Source organism: Merops nubicus, unplaced genomic scaffold (genome assembly GCF_000691845.1).
Source record: "Merops nubicus isolate BGI_N331 unplaced genomic scaffold, ASM69184v1 scaffold12078, whole genome shotgun sequence".
Classification (NCBI taxonomy): Eukaryota; Metazoa; Chordata; class Aves; order Coraciiformes; family Meropidae; genus Merops; species Merops nubicus.
In genome coordinates, this window is record NW_008625165.1 from 22,176 (window position 1) to 37,033 (window position 14,858).

Genomic DNA, 14,858 nt, shown 5'->3' on the forward strand with positions numbered 1-14,858 from the left:
AATCTTGGCAGAGTGTTTTGGCAGACAATTTTCTGGTGGAAAAACTTATTATTTGGTATTTGATCTGAGCAAACTAAATTTATAGCTATGAGTTCCTGCACTACTTCAGCACCTGAGATCGCTCCTGTGGTGACTCTGCACTGATGCTGGTTCTGCTTTACTGTGGGACTGCAGTCATTCTTTCTGACCCTGCTGGTTCTGCTTGTAACTTCTGAGAATGCCCTGCCTGTGCTGAGCTCTGCACTCTGCTTTGCAGATGGTGTATCCTGTATCCCTGTGTTTGTTCTGCCCAGGTGTGCTGTAGTTGCACATGGTTTTAGTTATCTTGATTTCACTTGGTAGCTGAGGTGGGATTCTGAACATGATTTGGTTATATTTTTTTCTTTCCTTTGAATTTTCTTCAGTTAAATAATTTGCAATATGTTTTGTGTTCTTTCTTTGCTCTTTGGTTTAGGTTTTTATTTGAAAACCAGACGCCAGCCCATGTATATTACAGATGGAAGCTTTATTCAATTCTTCAGGCAAGTAGAATTCTAGTGATAATTCATAACTTCGAGCATAATGAAATAAAAGAACACCAAAATAAAAATGCTCCTGTTTTTTGTAGGGAGATGCTCCAACCAAGTGGAGGACAGAAGATTTCCGAATGTTCAAAAACGGATCATTTTGGAGGCCACCACCATTGAATCCATACTTGCATGGGATGTCAGAAGAGCAAGAAACTGAAGCCTTTGTGGAGGAACCAAACAAGAAGGGTGCACTTAAAGAAGAGTATGAACTTTCATCAATTTATAGTGCTGTTTTAACTGCTAATCTACTTGGTTTTTTTCTCCTGTTGTGGTTTTGTAGGTTATAATATAGCATTCCTAAAATATTATCATGTTTGTCATAATACTACTTAGAAATTCTCTTAGCCTCAGTGCTTTTCATTTAGTCTTTTTTGATGATACTTGTTGCTAAATAAGTTCTGGATTCGATAAGATTTGTTGTGATTGAATAATGAGTCCTTCCAATTCAGTTGTTGTTAACCCTTTACTTGATGGGGATTGGGAAGATGAGTATTTTTTCCCATTATTCTTGTCTGTTAGTGGGGATATGTAATACTTTTCTCAACATTGTTATGAGCTCATGAACTAAACAGTTATTATAGTCTTAAACTTATTGATGCTGATCATCAGAAATTAACCTTGGGAGCAGTTGCTAATAAGCAGGAAGAGGCAGATATCTGAGTTCTTTGCTTTAAATTCTGTGAGTGTAGTGGCAACGGTTATGGTACTGGAAATTTTTCTTAATTTTGCTGTTACTGTTCCAGCATGTGGAATTTTTTTTGTTTTATTCTTTTCATCATAGTTATGATACCAGTTACGGTTCTGGATGCTTTAAAATATAATTTATTTCTCAAATCTTCTTTTTGAAAGGTTCATAAAGATATTCTTTTGAGAGTGTTCTTTATATGTGTAGGTCAGGGAAAGCCTCTTTTCTGTGGAGGCCAGCTTCTTACTAACTTTGTGAATCTAATGTTTCTTATTCTGCAGCAGAAATTACTTGCATGTTTTAGATTTGCCCATTTTGATTTGACTTAACCTAAATCCAAAAAGGTAATTGCTGTTTTAGAGCTAAAGATCTGCTGCATTAGGTATTTCTCAGTTATTTTTCCTTAATTTCTGTATGTAGTCAAGACTCAAGTGGGAATTTTTTGCACTTTGTCTGTTTATGTGATGTGGATGGATATGTTCATGAGTCACTGAAAAAACCCAGGCAACAGAATATAAAAGTATTTTAAATCTGGTATTTCAGACAGAGGGACAAATTGGAGGAGATCCTGCGTGGGCTAACGCCCCGGAAGAATGACATTGGCGACGCAATGGTTTTCTGTCTGAATAATGCTGAAGCTGCTGAAGAAATTGTAGACTGCATTACAGAGTCACTCTCTATTCTGAAGACTCCTCTTCCTAAGAAGGTGTGTAGATTTTCTATAATCTTGCATTCTGGGAGAAGAGCTCACTTAACAGCACATGCATATAGTTTACAAGCAGCATTTCATAGGTTTCAGGTAGCATTGGGGGATAGATGGCATTGAGAGAATATTAAAATGGGGGTGTGAATTTAAGGATGCTTTTTTTGGTGTGGGATTTTGTTATATATTTTTATTCTTTCTGAACCTACTTGTAAGTAATATTCTGCCTTACTGTGAGGTTGAAAACACCACCGTAGTGTGTTCAAACAAGGAAATGAAAATTGGGATGCCATGATGTTTCCTTTGTAATACCATGTGATATCATGTTAGAGTGGCTAGTACCCTGTTATGTTGTTAGCATAACGGGGCTAGTTGCCTCTTAGCATGTTTACTAACTGTACGGCTGTATTACACTTAGTTCTAATTGGTACTTCTAGATAATTTAAACTGTCTTGTATCCTTTGTGGAAAAATGTATGTATTTTCAGGATAATTTGAACTCTGGAGTTATAATTTGAACATTCTTTATTGTAGATTGCAAGGTTATATCTGGTGTCGGATGTGTTATACAACTCTTCAGCTAAAGTTGCCAACGCTTCCTACTATAGAAAATTGTAAGTATAGTATTTTAGGTGACTGAGGATTAAATACAAATGTATCTTTTATGTTATGTATGTCTCTGGATAAATGTGGTTGTAAAAATTCACACTTTTCTGTGAGGATATTGTTACAATACTGATGTTACATATATCTCTTGGCATGAAAACGTATAAAACGTAGTACATTGGTGTATAGGATTGCTTTATAGTGAAAAAAGAAATGCATATGCCCTATGCAAGGGACCACTTGGATGGAAACTTCCAGAGGTGAGAATGACTTGTGCACCTTTCTGCAGAAAGTGTACCTGTAGATAATACCCAGTAAATTAATACAGAAGCAGAACTTAAGAATTTTTTAAAAACACAGATTGAATATTGAGATAATGCTTTCATTGTATGTAAGGTTGTAAAACTCCTTTTATCCTCCTGCAGTCTTTCGAGGCTGTGTAAAGAGACTGCAGCAGATGTGAAGTTCCCCCTTCATTGCTCTGTTGCTGTCTGAGGTGATTTAATGCACAGTAATCCTAGCTGTGTTATAATTCAGTTCATGGCTACTATAGGGCTCAGAACCTTGGTCTTTTGAGTCCTGTCTCCCAGGTATTTTTGTGAATTGTGTATGTCCAGAAAACGTATATTACAAAGTTTAACTAAAGAAATGCATATGTTTAATTCTAGTTTTGAAACAAAATTATGTCAGATATTTTCTGATCTCAATGCTACTTACCGTACAATACAAGGCCACTTACAGTCTGAAAATTTCAAGGTATGTATTCCATTGTTATTTACATGACATAAAACTCAAATAGATGTTCCTGCAGAAGAGAGTGCATACTATGATAGGTAGCTTAGACCTCAGGCTTTGTAGTTCAGTGCTTTTTTTTAATTCAAAGCTTTAAATGCAAAGCTCACAGTATAGTTAGTTTTTCTGTATTAAGGTCTTTCTCCTGGTTGTCCTACCTTCTCTGCTCTGAGTCGCTGTACGTTGAGAATTACTTTTAATTTTCTGTTGGTTTAAAACTATTTATTAAATTATATGGTAAAGACAGGCAGCAGATTTTTTTTTCATATCTACATCTCCAGCTGTGTTTGATGTGTCAAGCTAGAGCTGAAGCCTGTAATTTCAAATATACTTCACTTCTACAAAAAAATGAAAGTAGGAACATAATTTCAGCTCAGGAATACAAAAAAGGCAGTATTAATTTTAGTTGTTTTTTACAAAGGGAACGGTATTTTGTGTTGTACAAAGCAAGTGCCTCTGCTAAATATATCTAGAGAGAGTGAAAATTACTGTTGGGGATAGGAACTGTGAACAGCTGAAATTGATAATGGAACAGGAATTGAAAGGGAAAATGAAACCCAGGTGAACTTTTTTTGCAAGTAGCTTGTATATAGTCTTGCTCAGCATGATATCATTGTAAGACACTCCAGGATGGAGCTACTTAGGAGCAGCTGTCTGTGGTGTATTTCTGATCACATAAAATTTCTTAATAAATTCCTTAGCCTTTTTTCTCTTGCTTCCAGCAACGGGTAATGACATGCTTCCGAGCATGGGAAGACTGGGCAATCTATCCAGAACCATTTCTCATCAAACTACAGAATATTTTCTTGGGGCTTGTAAATATCATGGAAGATAAAGAAACTGAGGTAAGTGACCTCAGTAGTGATGCTAGCAGATGTTGAGGTAAAATGTGTAAATGTAAAATAGGTCTGGCAAGGAGTATTTTGCTGTCTCTTTAGGCTGAATAAGCCTTTCTTTCCTCTGAATCCTTGCTCTTAAATACAGGTGTAGCATATTTTTAGATGCAGATACTGTTTAATCTGTTTGGGCATTTATTGCTTGTAGATTAGGTGCTGTGGTGCAGTTATGTTGTGAAACTATTTCAGAGCAAAGACTAGTGCAGAGTGACAGGAATTTCTTTGTGTTGAAAACACTCTAGTGTCTGTGAATTTTGAGTCAGAATCTTGGGCACTAGTTTTAGTTTCTGAGAGTTGTAAATAGCTAGGTATCTGGCTACTTGATTCGTGCACTTCCTTTTTGTGTGTCATACTTGGATGTAATAGAGCCATCTGAGCTTCCTTAGATTGAGAGGAAGGTTGTGATTGATCGTTTACACTGTTGATACTCTAATCTTTGTAGTGTTGTATTAGAACAGTAAATTGTGAGCTTTCTAGTAATGCTACAGCATTTATTTTTTGTAGAGAGTTTATTTTAAGCAGGATATTAGTGGGGTTTAGTTACTGCATAGTGACATTTATAAATTGTTAAGCACAAAGCTTCAAAATATTGACTAAAATGTCTAGAAAACAACACAATGTTTACAGTTATGTATGAACATCTTTTAAGATAATTAAGACAATGGATGCTAATGGATGTATATTTAGGAGAACAGCTGGAGGGAGAGTTACAGTGTTATTGGAAGGTTAGCTGTACTTAGCAGTAGAGCAGGGTGAATGTGCATGTATGAGGGACAGTGCCTGTATCTAACAAGTTAGACTGTAGACTGTGTAGGTGTGTTTATCATTTGTGCATGTTCCTTGAATTTGTATTCCTGCTAAATAGTTGATTTCTGCCAATTGTTCAGATTACTGGTTCTCAGGGAATCTTTCATATGTAATAAGTACAATTTATCTGACTAATTGGCTCATTTTGAGATAAACATCAGCTTAATAACTCTTTTTTTTGAATAGGTATTCGTAGGTTTTGTAGGTATTGCAAAGCTTCCAGTACATTATGGACAACTTCCAAGTTCTTGCTTATGATTTTTTATGGGAGGATATTGTTATATTTTTCCTCTGCAATAAGCAACTGCTCTTGGTAGCACAAATTGTTAAAGTTGAAGTTTTGGGGGTTTAGGTATTTTTGAAAGCTATTCCTTTTAAAAAGAAATGAATCATCACTAATTGAAGAAGTAAAGACGACCAATGTAGATTTGTTTTGAAATAATTATTCTATGCTTTCAGGAAGTACCAGATGATCTTGATGGTGCTCCCATTGAGGAGGAGCTTGATGGTGCTCCACTAGAAGATGTGGATGGAATTCCTATTGATGCTGCTCCTATTGATGATCTGGACGGAGTCCCAATTAAATCGCTGGATGATGATCTTGATGGAATTCCATGTATGAAGTGTTTCAGCTTTACTTTCAATTTGATTCTTCAAATTTTTTTAATAATTTTTCTCCCCTCACCCTGTCCCAAGTAGTTATTAAAAATAGAGTGAAGAGTTAACATTGCATGTAGCTTTGTAAAATGTTGAATTGATTAATTTCAACATGTTCTAGGAAGAATTAGTTTAAAACCTGCTTTTAGATTGTAATTGCTTCAGAAACACAGTAGGTGTTTTCCAGTGTGCACCTCAGGTTATAAATCCTAATTTCTTTTCTTTGCAAATAAGTGAACAGAATAATACTTCAGTATTTAAATCTGATTGTTATGGTAGGATTTTTCCATCTGAAGTGTTGGAAGAACTTTGAAAATGAGTTTTCTGTGTCTTTCTCCAACAGTGGATACAGCTGAAGACTCAAAAAAGAATGAGCCCATATTTAAAGTTGCCCCATCAAAGTGGGAAGCAGTGGATGAATCAGAACTGGAAGCTCAAGGTTAGTTTTCAAAGTATATACTAAATGAAAACACTTCCCTAAATAAACTGAAAGCTTAATCTTTCAAAGTACTAGTATGATTTCTGTAGTAATACAGTAGGATTTTCAACTGGAACTTTGTTTTTTGGTTATAACTTCAGTAAAAAAAATAGTGTATTCTGGTTTTGTTGTTCTCTTTCAATAACCCACCAACCTTTGAAAGTCATTTCCAGTTCAACAAGAAAAAATATTGAAAAAAAAAAATAAATCTGGATACATGGTTGATAGTCTTTCTAAATATTTGTTTTGAAGATAGGGTTTTTACAAACTAACAAATACTAGCTTGCTTTTGAAGGATTTATTGAAACATGATACTCAATGTAAGTCAATAGCTCTCTAAATAGAAAATATTTTGATAACATGTAGTTCTGGGTATTTCTCTGAAGTAGTCTGTATTAAGCGCTAGATGCTGGTAAATTTTAATCGCATTGCAATTTTTAATGTCTGCAAATACTAATTTTTACTAAGTGATAGCTTTTTCTGTTAATTATCTTGCTGTCTCTCCTAGCTGTTACTACTTCTAAGTGGGAGCTTTTTGACCAACATGAAGAATCTGAGGAGGAGGAAATTCAAAAGTAAATACTTTTTCATTCTGATGGAAACGTTCATTTTCTACCTCTAGGTCTGAATGTCTTTGGAAATACCTATGAGAGAGATATGTATTGTAAGAACAGAACAAAAATGAAATTTTGAAATAAGGAAATTAAGAAAAATCAGGATTTTAGTGCTGCATACTTTCAGCCCAAATTTTTTTTTTGTAACAACAATTACACCTGTGGGTAGAGTTGTTAACCATAATCTCTAAAGTGATGTCAGATAGTAAGAACTAAGGTAGTAGTATTTTACAGTTCTGAAATCTTGATGTCAGATATGTATGAAAACCTCTGAATTTTGTTTTTGAGACAAACACAGTGAATAATTCTGATGTATATGTTTCTTTGGATACTAGTAGAGTCCATCCCATCTGTTGTTTTTGGGCAGTCTTTTACTTTGTTCTCTAGGCAGCAGAAAGCATCTATTAGTAATGCTTTAAATGCCTTACTGCATTGCATCCAGTCCTGCAGCACTTTAGTGACCAGACTGGGAATATAATTTTGAGTATCTGCCATAACTCAGTTTTATCTCCAAAAGGCAAAAGTGTAGTAAATTTTGTTCTTTTGTAAAGGTTCCTGTGTCTGAAAAGCATGACTGCAGCACTCAAAAGAGATTTTGCTGAGGTAGTGGACTTGTTTTGTAGCTGATTTGATATGGATTTGTTGACTGAATTTCAAGTCTTCTCCACTCTGTTATGTGAGAAGTGTGAATTATCTGAGCAATAAAAACTAACAATGTAATTAAATTAAAATATTAAGGTACCTGCCTCAAAGGTGGAGACTGTTTTGTAGCTGCAGACTTTCACATAACATTACCTGACATTTCAAAACTAGTAACTAATCATAGAAACTAAGAGAGATGGTAAATTTTGTAACAGATAGTTGTCTTAGATATATATTGGTTAATCCTGTTTGTTTTCTTTAAAGTCAAGAAGAAGAAAGTGAAGATGAGGAAGACACTCAGAGTTCCAAGTCAGAAGAACAACACATCTATTCCAATCCTATTAAAGAAGAAATGCCTGAATCTAAGTCATCAGTCAAATATTCAGAAATGAGTGAAGAAAAGCGTGCCAAACTCCGAGAGATAGAGGTCAGCATGTGGTGTTTTGTGCCACCCTTCTGTACCTTTCCAGTCCTTACTGCCCCACCAAGTTCTCTACATATACTAGAAAGATATTTTTTACTGAAATAATTGTAGTCCTATTAAATGGTGTTTTTTTTCCTAGTCTAGTGTCTTTTTATAGAGGTATATTTGTTTACAGCCTTGCCTTGTTTTGGCTTTTAAAACAATGCAGGGGAAAAAAAAAAAAGACATTTAGTCAGAGAATGTTGAGAATGACTTTTTTTTTTCAGTGTCCTTCTTCAGTGCCACTGGCAGCCTTGGATTCCTCTACACTTTCCTCCTCTTGGCAAGTGGGAGTGACTTGGAGGTGGCCTTAGTCCTATGCCTTTCTTGTTCTTTCTGTCTCTTGCTTTGAAGTGTCTCTATTTTATTGCATTTAAGTTACTCCTATTACTCTGTCAGCCATCAAACAAAGAAGTAGGTGCAACTAAAACAGGTGATCCTGAAAATGGGGCATTTTATTTGAAGACCTCTGTGGAGTTTATAGGGTTCATCCATTCTTTTATTATTTCTCCAAGCATAGGTGTTAGTATAGCTGTTAAGGTGGTCGAGCACAGATTCTTATGTCTTCGTGGTGACTTCTGAGCTTGTGGTTGGCTGAGAAGGCAACTAAAACTTGAATTCAGCATGAGCTTTGTCTAGTAGGGAAGCCTTTCTGTCCTACAGTGCCATGCAAAAACAGATTTAAAATTGCATGCAACTTTCCAGCTTGTATTCAGTATTAAAACCCATGATACACTGAGTACTGAAATTCTTGTACCTTCTCTCCAGTGCATTCAAGTGATACTAAGAAGATCCTAAACTTCTTCAAGTGTCTCCAAGTGACAGATTATCATTTGGGTAATGCTTTGGAGGTGGAATTGTGGCTACTTACCTATTTATGCTATAATGTACTAGCTAGCTAAAATCAGACATTAGCAAAAGCCCATAATAATCTTTTAAGATGTACAAGAAATAATATTTTATAATGCCACAACTGTTTTCTCCCAAATATGGTTGTTTTATAATTAAGATTATTAAAGTTAACGGACTGCATCTAAGCGCTTAGAAAGCTCTTGCTTTGCATAGCACTTTGAAAGTTCGCGATGCATAGGCATGTGAAGTGAGTACACCCTGAAGCTGAGAAAAGCTAAATGGGATTTGTTTGAGTTGACTCATGGTGGCAGTAGTTCTGTAGGAAATATATGATGTTAGACTAATGAAAGTACAAGAGAAACTGGTTTTCATTTTGCTGTAATAATCATTTTAGCAGTTATGGATAGGGCTCCTTTCAGATTGAGTATCGGTTTTATAGATGCTATCCAGGCAGGTGTGGAGGCAGATGAGGAAGTGATCTGCTTCAACTATTGTCAGTTTTACCCCACCCAAGTGTTATAAGTTCTTTCATCAATGTAACCCATCTGTAACAGTTTTAGATGGTAAATTTTTGAGGTTTTCAAGTGCATATTGACATATTTATTCTTTGTAGTAAGTAAATTACCATCTTTGTTTCAGAGCACTGGAATTGCTAGGAAAGGATTGCAATTTCTTTTCATTTCCAAAACATTTCAGACACTGTGTAGAAGTAATTAAATTTTTAAATTTCTCTTCAAGTTTGCCATTGACAGGAAATTAGTCTTTGTACTACATTAAACTATTAACACTCTAAGTTTCTTATCTGTTACCAAATTATGGAATAGTTTGGCTGTGAAGGGACATTTAAAGGTGTGTTACAGCTGAAGAGATATTTTACATGTGTACGTTAGTATCTCTGTCATGTGCTGTTGATAATATTGTAGCTGCAGAAATTCCATTGCTCATAGACTTCCTGGAAAACTCAAGCTTTCAAAGAAGTTTCCTGCTCTGCTTCTGGCAAAGTCTGTGACTTGTTGCAGCCATTGTTGGGCTGAACCTGTTCTAAGGAAAAACCAAGCACTTTGACCTGCTTCATGGGATCATTGAGTTTGAAAAAGACCTTTAAGATCAAGTCCAACCATTAATGTAACTCTACCAAGTCCACTGCTAAACCATGTCATAAGCTCAATATCTACACGAATTTTAAACATGTCCTGGGATGGTGATTCAACCTCTTCCCTGGGCAGCCTCTTCCAGTGCTTAACCCTTTCAGTGAAGAAATATTTCCTAATATTCAACCTCGGCCTCCCCTGGCACAACTTCAGGCCACATACTCTTGTCCTATCACTAGTTACTTGAGAGGAGAGACTGGCACCTGCCTTTCTACAACCTCCTTTCAGGTAGTTGTAGGGAGCAATAAGTTTTTCTGTCAGCCTGCTTTTCTTCAGACTAAATAGCCCGGTTAGCCGGGTTAGCCAGGACTGCTGGTAAATTATGAAAAGTGGTTTGGTTTCTGCCAGCTCCTTCAGTACACTTGGCTGTATCCCCATGGACTTGTGTATGTCTAAGTGATGCAGCAAGTTGCTAGCCATTTCCTCTTTGATTATGCAGGTCTTGTGCTGCGCCCCTTCCCTGTCTTCCGGCCCAGGGCCTGGGTACCCAGGGAACAACTAGTCCGACTACTAGAGGCTGAGGCAAAGAATGCACTAAGTACCTCAGCCTTTTCCTCATTGCTGGTCACTGTTTCCCCCTGCATCCAGTAAAGGAAGAAGGCTCTCTCTTGTCATCCTTCTGTTGTTAATGTATTTATAGAATCATTTTTTATTGTCTTTAACAGCAGTAGTCAGGTTTGAGTTCTAGTTGGGCTTTGGCCCTTCTAATTTTCTCGCCGCATAGCTTCACTACATCTTTGTACTCCTCCTGAGTGGCCTGCCCCTGCTTCCAAGGGCCATAAACTGTCCTTTTGTTCCCGAGCTGCAGCCAAAGCTCTGTTCAGCCAGGCCAGTCTTCTTCCCTGCCAGTTTGTCTTTTGGGACATGGGGGTCGTCTGCTCCTGTGCCACTAAGACTTCCTTCCTGAAGAATGCCCAGCCCTCCTGGACTCTTTTCCCCTTCAGTCCTCCCGAGGGACTCTGTGAATCAGTCTCCAGAACAGGCCAAACTCTGCCCTCTGGAAGTCCATGGTGGCAGTTCTGCTGACCTTCCTCCCTCTCCATAGTTGAAAACTGTCAATCTATGATCATTATGCTCAAGATGGCCTCCAACTGTTATAAGCCCTTGCCCATCCTCTGTTCACAAGCAGCAGATCCAGGAAGGCGTCCTCCCTGGTTGGCTCCCTCACCAGCTGTGTCTACAAGTTACCTTCCACACATGCCAGGAACCTCTAGGACTCTTTCCTCTCTGCTGTAATGTATTTCCAGCAGACAGCTGGGAAGTTGATGTTCCCCCTGAGAACAAAGGGTAGTGATTGTGAAACCTCTCCCAGCTGCTTATAGAAAATGTCTGTCCAGTCTAATCAGGCTAGATTTCAATACAATTAGGTATCAAGCAGAAATTCTTATCTTTCACCAAGCATCTGGTGATTAACTTTGTAGTTAATCCTAGTATGTAGCGTGCAGCTAATTTACCTCAAATGCATTGTGCTTGAACCTGGCCATGTACATTCTGAGGCTGTGTAGTTGTGGAATAATGTCTTGTGAAAAAGCCTTCTTATTCCCCCCTGAAGATGACTGTGTATAGAATTGGTATCAGCAGAAAATTAAACAGCCAAGAACAGTTTTTGAAAGTAGATTCATTTTACTAAGGGAGGCTACCGACAGCACACCTGGTTGTGTGATAGTGCAGAAAGCCCTAGGCAGGGCTTCTGGTGTGGTGCCAGTCCATGGATTCCCTCAACTCTGCTAGCAAGATGCTACCCATCTCTTTAATTTTGTAGCTTACTATTTGTCTGTAATCAAAGCCTCAACTTCTGGGAAAGGCTGTCTTTTAAAATCTTTTTAATCTTTTAAAAGAGTTTTTAAAGCTCTTTTTAAAATTAATTTGAGGAGAGGGGGAATATTTCAAGGTGAGAACCAACAGACAAGAGGCATATTATGGAGCTGTTTATCTTGAACTTGTGATAGGTATTTCCTCGTGATCAGTGAGCAATATGGTCCCTGCCTTGGAGCATTTACTAGAGATGGCTTACAGGAACTCGAGTGGTATTTGATACTTCTGCATTGCAGTCTCTGAAAACCTCTAAACTCTCATTGCTGTGGGAGACAGCTTTAGCTGAGATACTAATATTAGAAATTTTTGGCACAGGGTTTTGAAAACACCATGCATATTACTGACTCTAGTGACAGTCAAGGTAAATTCAGTGTATCTGCTCCTGAGGATGAACAGGCTTACTAGTTTTTGTCTGTTAAACGCAAATATTTAAAGAACAACCAATTCAGTGTGAATGTATTCTTTCTAAATGCAGGTTTACAAAGTGAAATGCTTACAAAATTCATCAGTTGGATGCTTAAGCAGATTTAAGCCTAAATTTTAAGGATCTCTTCCTCCTTGGGTGGTAGTTGGAACCATATGATAGGAATATAAACATCGTATACTCTACAGGAAAAGATCAATTAGAGTGTTCACTACAGCCAATATGCCACAGATAGTGAAGTGGTGAAGAGAGATAACAAAACATACAGGTGAATATAGTAATTCTGTAGAGAATTTTTAGAATTCTTTAGAGAATTCTTTTGTGGGCTTTGGGACCTAAGTGATTCCTTTTCTTTAAAACATAGTTAGAGTGGTGATGTTTTAAGAGCAAGTAGCAAAAGCTGCTTCACATGAAGGTGTAGGATGAGCTCATCTGATCTATCTGCTCACTCCTGCTTGAAGGTAATACCTTGGTGCTACCTTCGAGTTTTGGCACTTTCTTGTTCTTCCCCCAGTGGATACATCTCACCAATGCAGAGGGAAAAAAAAAAAAGAGGTGGGGGTTGGGCTTCTGCTGGATTAGTGAATTGAGCTGGCTTATGGAAGGCTCAGCCAAGCACTGCAGCTGCTGCAAGGTCAGGGTGGAGGAGGAACCCTTTGCTTGGAGTGCAGGAGTGGAGAAAGAAGGAAGAGAATGATCTTTCTGTAGTGAGCTGTTGATATAATCTCAGCATTTTGTGATCCTTGGTTGCGTTTTCTTGGGGATGTACTAGAACTGATTTCTTCTACCCATAGCATCTTTCCAAAAGGAGTCAACTTACATGGTTCAAAGGGATATTCAGCAAGTCTGCAGAAGAGAGAGCTGTTGATGATTGGTCTGTAAAAGACCACAGCTGTCTTAACATAGCTGGAGTCTGGGGAGGTGTCGAGTCCGTAGTTGCACAGGCTTTTGCTGTTTTTCTCTCCTCCAGCAGGCACCCGGCAGTGCCCACCTTCTGCGTGCCACCCACCCTTATTGGAGACGTTAGGTGCAAATAGTTCCTCTGGGCATTTTAAATCTCATGCCAGCAGTGGGCGGTGTGAGGTGTGAGACAGACTGCTAGAAGTTCAGCATTGCTTTTTTGTGTCCCCAGTCATTTTTTAAGTCAAGTCATGCCTGTTGATTTGATTCCTAGTTTTCCTGCATTTCATGTTACTTTGCACTATAGACTTACGCTTCCTTGCTTTCAAAAAATGGTTAAACAGAGATAATGTCACATCTTTGGCTAAAAATGTAAAGGAATAAAATCTTGTAGGGTTAGGATTTTGTTCTGGGGGGAACTTACGGGTGTGTTCATTTTCCAGAGCCCAAGAGGCTTTCTGCATCAGCTAAGCCTCCCCCACACTCCTGTTTGATACTGAATGTGCTGAGCAGCTAATGGCCTTGGAGTTTACATGGTGGTAGAGAATGCAATCTTGATTTCTTACCAGAGCAGGTGGTACAGAATGGCATTGAATATGTGCATCCAAGAGGTGTTCCTGCTTTTTAAAACTTCTGCATTTGAAGTGAGTGAGAAAAAAATGCCTCTGGGAAAGTTGGAATGATATGTGACAAATGATGGTGCCAGTTTTCCATTGGCTGCTGACTATTTAATCGGCTATATTGTAAGCAGAAATGAGAAGAGCCCAACTATAGGTAGAGCATACTCTGTAAATAAGGGAGGTAAGCAGAGCATTTCTCAGAAGTTTACCATGGTACAAGAGAGCAATGCCTTTTTTCTTTTTTTTTTTTTTTTCTTTTTTCCTTTTTCAAAACTTGTTGCTCCACTTTGTTTGAAACTAAAATTAAAATTATGTTGTTGGCATAAGCTCTGTGACTGAAGGGGAAGGGGATCCCAAAGTAGTGCTATCCTTGCCTTGGTTTTGTGTTTTTTAACATATTTTTTTAACATATTTAATTCTTGTGATTAGTTTTAGTTTTGTTAGACCTTTCCTTCTTGCTTAGTCATCAATTGGTAGAGCTAATTAGCATATATGGCATGCTCATATCCAGTCTGGCCTGCTGCTTTTGAGAGGGGAGAAAAAAACCTTAGGGTTTGATTTTTGTGCCTACTTCATATTAGGGAATTGAGGACCTGAAGAGTAAGATTCCTTGCAAACAATCAAAATGCACACAGTTGCAAAGTATTTTCTTTGGCGTGTTTTCAGTGTGGAAGAGTTAAATATTTCTAAAGAGAAAACTATTTTGTATATTTGCTAAAAATGAAACCTCAAGCACCGGAACTAGTCATATATATGGCTATGCAAGTTGATATTGGAACAGGAAGTACAGGAGGGTCCGAGCATAAACGTTTGGAAGAGGGCTGAGAAATACAACATATTACCACCCTCCCCACCGCCCATGCACCCCCCCGCCCCCCAAAAAAAAAAAAAAACTTCAGCCAAAAAAAAAAAAAAAGAATTGTTTGTAAAAGGCCATGCCAGTAAGAATAAAGACTTGACAAGTGATAAAGAGATGTGGGTGAAGTTTTATGATGTGAATCAACTTGGAGTAAGGTTTTGGTGTATCTGGACCAAAAACCAAAAGTCCGCATGGGAAAATTCTGCCATTTGCTTAACTTTGTAACTCAGTTGGAGATACTATCTATTGTAGCAAATTCAGTGTTACGTTTTTCAGCACTCCTGAACTGAATTTTGTTTCTAAGCTTGATAGACTATGAAAGAGTG

The 14,858-nt window shown here is 37.7% G+C and overlaps 1 protein-coding gene across 1 annotated transcript in view; it reads left to right on the top strand.

Annotated features, from left to right (window-relative positions):
* The window catches only part of U2SURP (U2 snRNP-associated SURP domain containing), a gene marked incomplete at its 5' end in the record, with an annotated part of 35,407 nt that overhangs the window by 14,933 nt on the left and 5,616 nt on the right, over positions 1–14,858 (top strand). Inside the window, 10 exons of the mRNA XM_008945592.1 lie at positions 455–521; positions 608–771; positions 1,798–1,960; positions 2,491–2,570; positions 3,231–3,318; positions 4,077–4,199; positions 5,517–5,673; positions 6,058–6,153; positions 6,701–6,767; positions 7,713–7,875. Coding sequence (XP_008943840.1) covers positions 455–521; positions 608–771; positions 1,798–1,960; positions 2,491–2,570; positions 3,231–3,318; positions 4,077–4,199; positions 5,517–5,673; positions 6,058–6,153; positions 6,701–6,767; positions 7,713–7,875 — 1,168 coding nt within the window. The remainder of the gene's footprint in view (positions 1–454; positions 522–607; positions 772–1,797; positions 1,961–2,490; positions 2,571–3,230; positions 3,319–4,076; positions 4,200–5,516; positions 5,674–6,057; positions 6,154–6,700; positions 6,768–7,712; positions 7,876–14,858) is intronic.